Source organism: Mizuhopecten yessoensis, unplaced genomic scaffold, assembly GCF_002113885.1.
Source record: "Mizuhopecten yessoensis strain PY_sf001 unplaced genomic scaffold, ASM211388v2 scaffold1359, whole genome shotgun sequence".
NCBI lineage: Eukaryota > Metazoa > Mollusca > Bivalvia > Pectinida > Pectinidae > Mizuhopecten > Mizuhopecten yessoensis.
The window spans coordinates 233,838-234,971 of NW_018404007.1; the positions used below are offsets into that span (position 1 = coordinate 233,838).

At 42.1% G+C, this 1,134-nt stretch overlaps 1 protein-coding gene across 1 annotated transcript in view; it reads left to right on the plus strand.

The window, feature by feature from the left end:
- Positions 1-436: 436 nt before the first annotated feature.
- The window catches only part of LOC110460255 (lens fiber membrane intrinsic protein-like), a 4,218-nt gene continuing 3,520 nt past the window's right edge, over positions 437-1,134 (plus strand). Inside the window, exon 1 of the mRNA XM_021513076.1 lies at positions 437-779. Coding sequence (XP_021368751.1) covers positions 593-779 — 187 coding nt within the window. The 5' untranslated portion in view covers positions 437-592. The remainder of the gene's footprint in view (positions 780-1,134) is intronic.

Here is a 1,134-nt window from a genome sequence, read left to right on the forward strand (position 1 = left end):
TATGGTTAGATTACAACAATGATCCGTCATAGGTCTAGTTATGCAAAGTATGGTTAGATTACAACAATGTCCAGTCATAGGTCTAGTTATACAAAGTATGGTTACATTACAACAGTGTCCAGTCATAGGTCTAGTTATGAAAAGTATGGTTAGATTACAAGTGTCCTGTTATATGTCTAGCTATGTATTGTGAACAGATATCTTGGGCATCCTTTCGATCTGTATTATAGCGTATAAATTGTATAGATCATACTGTAATTTATTCGGGATGTTTCTCTTATCAAACGGTCGTTTCCACTCAAACATCTTCCTTGTCGCTTTATTGTTGTTTAGGGGTCGCTACATGGCCAGACAGGGTGACTGTAATTTCGAGCAAAGAAAAAGGAAACATTCCTGACACTTGACAACGGCGAATACGCGGGCAAACTTAGTCCCCACAGTATTATGACATCACCGGACATAGTTGGGAGGCCGATCAACAGGAAACGGGCCCAACGATTAACTCGTAAACGCTCGACTGGTGCGAACGTGCCTGTTTCGGCTTGAACAATATAATCATCATCATTATCCGTATCCCTAGACACTACTCAACATGCTAGTGGTACCATTTTACATCAAACTGGCCCTGGGGTTCCTGTTGGCTGGATTCGTGTTCCACCTAATAGGGTTCGCCACGCCCTACTGGACAGCGTACGATACGTTTTCAGGCAGCGTCAACAACGGCCTCTGGACTTTATGCTGGGACACACGGGTGGGGCGCACGTGCAACTCATATTCAGGTATGAAACGCACAAGCTTTAAGAGTCAGAAACATAACTGTGACACTTAACATAATATTGTTAATACAAATGCATGTAATTGGTATACGAAGAGATGATGCACAATAAAATGGCATCGGTTTCTGTGGTAATAAGGCATCATTTTAATTGTAAGAATTACTTAAGTGTACCAAAATCAAACCATTGCAGTAGACAACGCAACTTAGTCACCTGCCGAAAATAGACAGTGTCTGGTTCTCTCGTGTTCATTTAATCATTCGGGCATGAAATAAACTTTCCCTGATAATCATGGGCGTCACACTCCTACTTAACCAGATAACCAGGCGGCGCCACGTAACTACTTAAATACACCCCC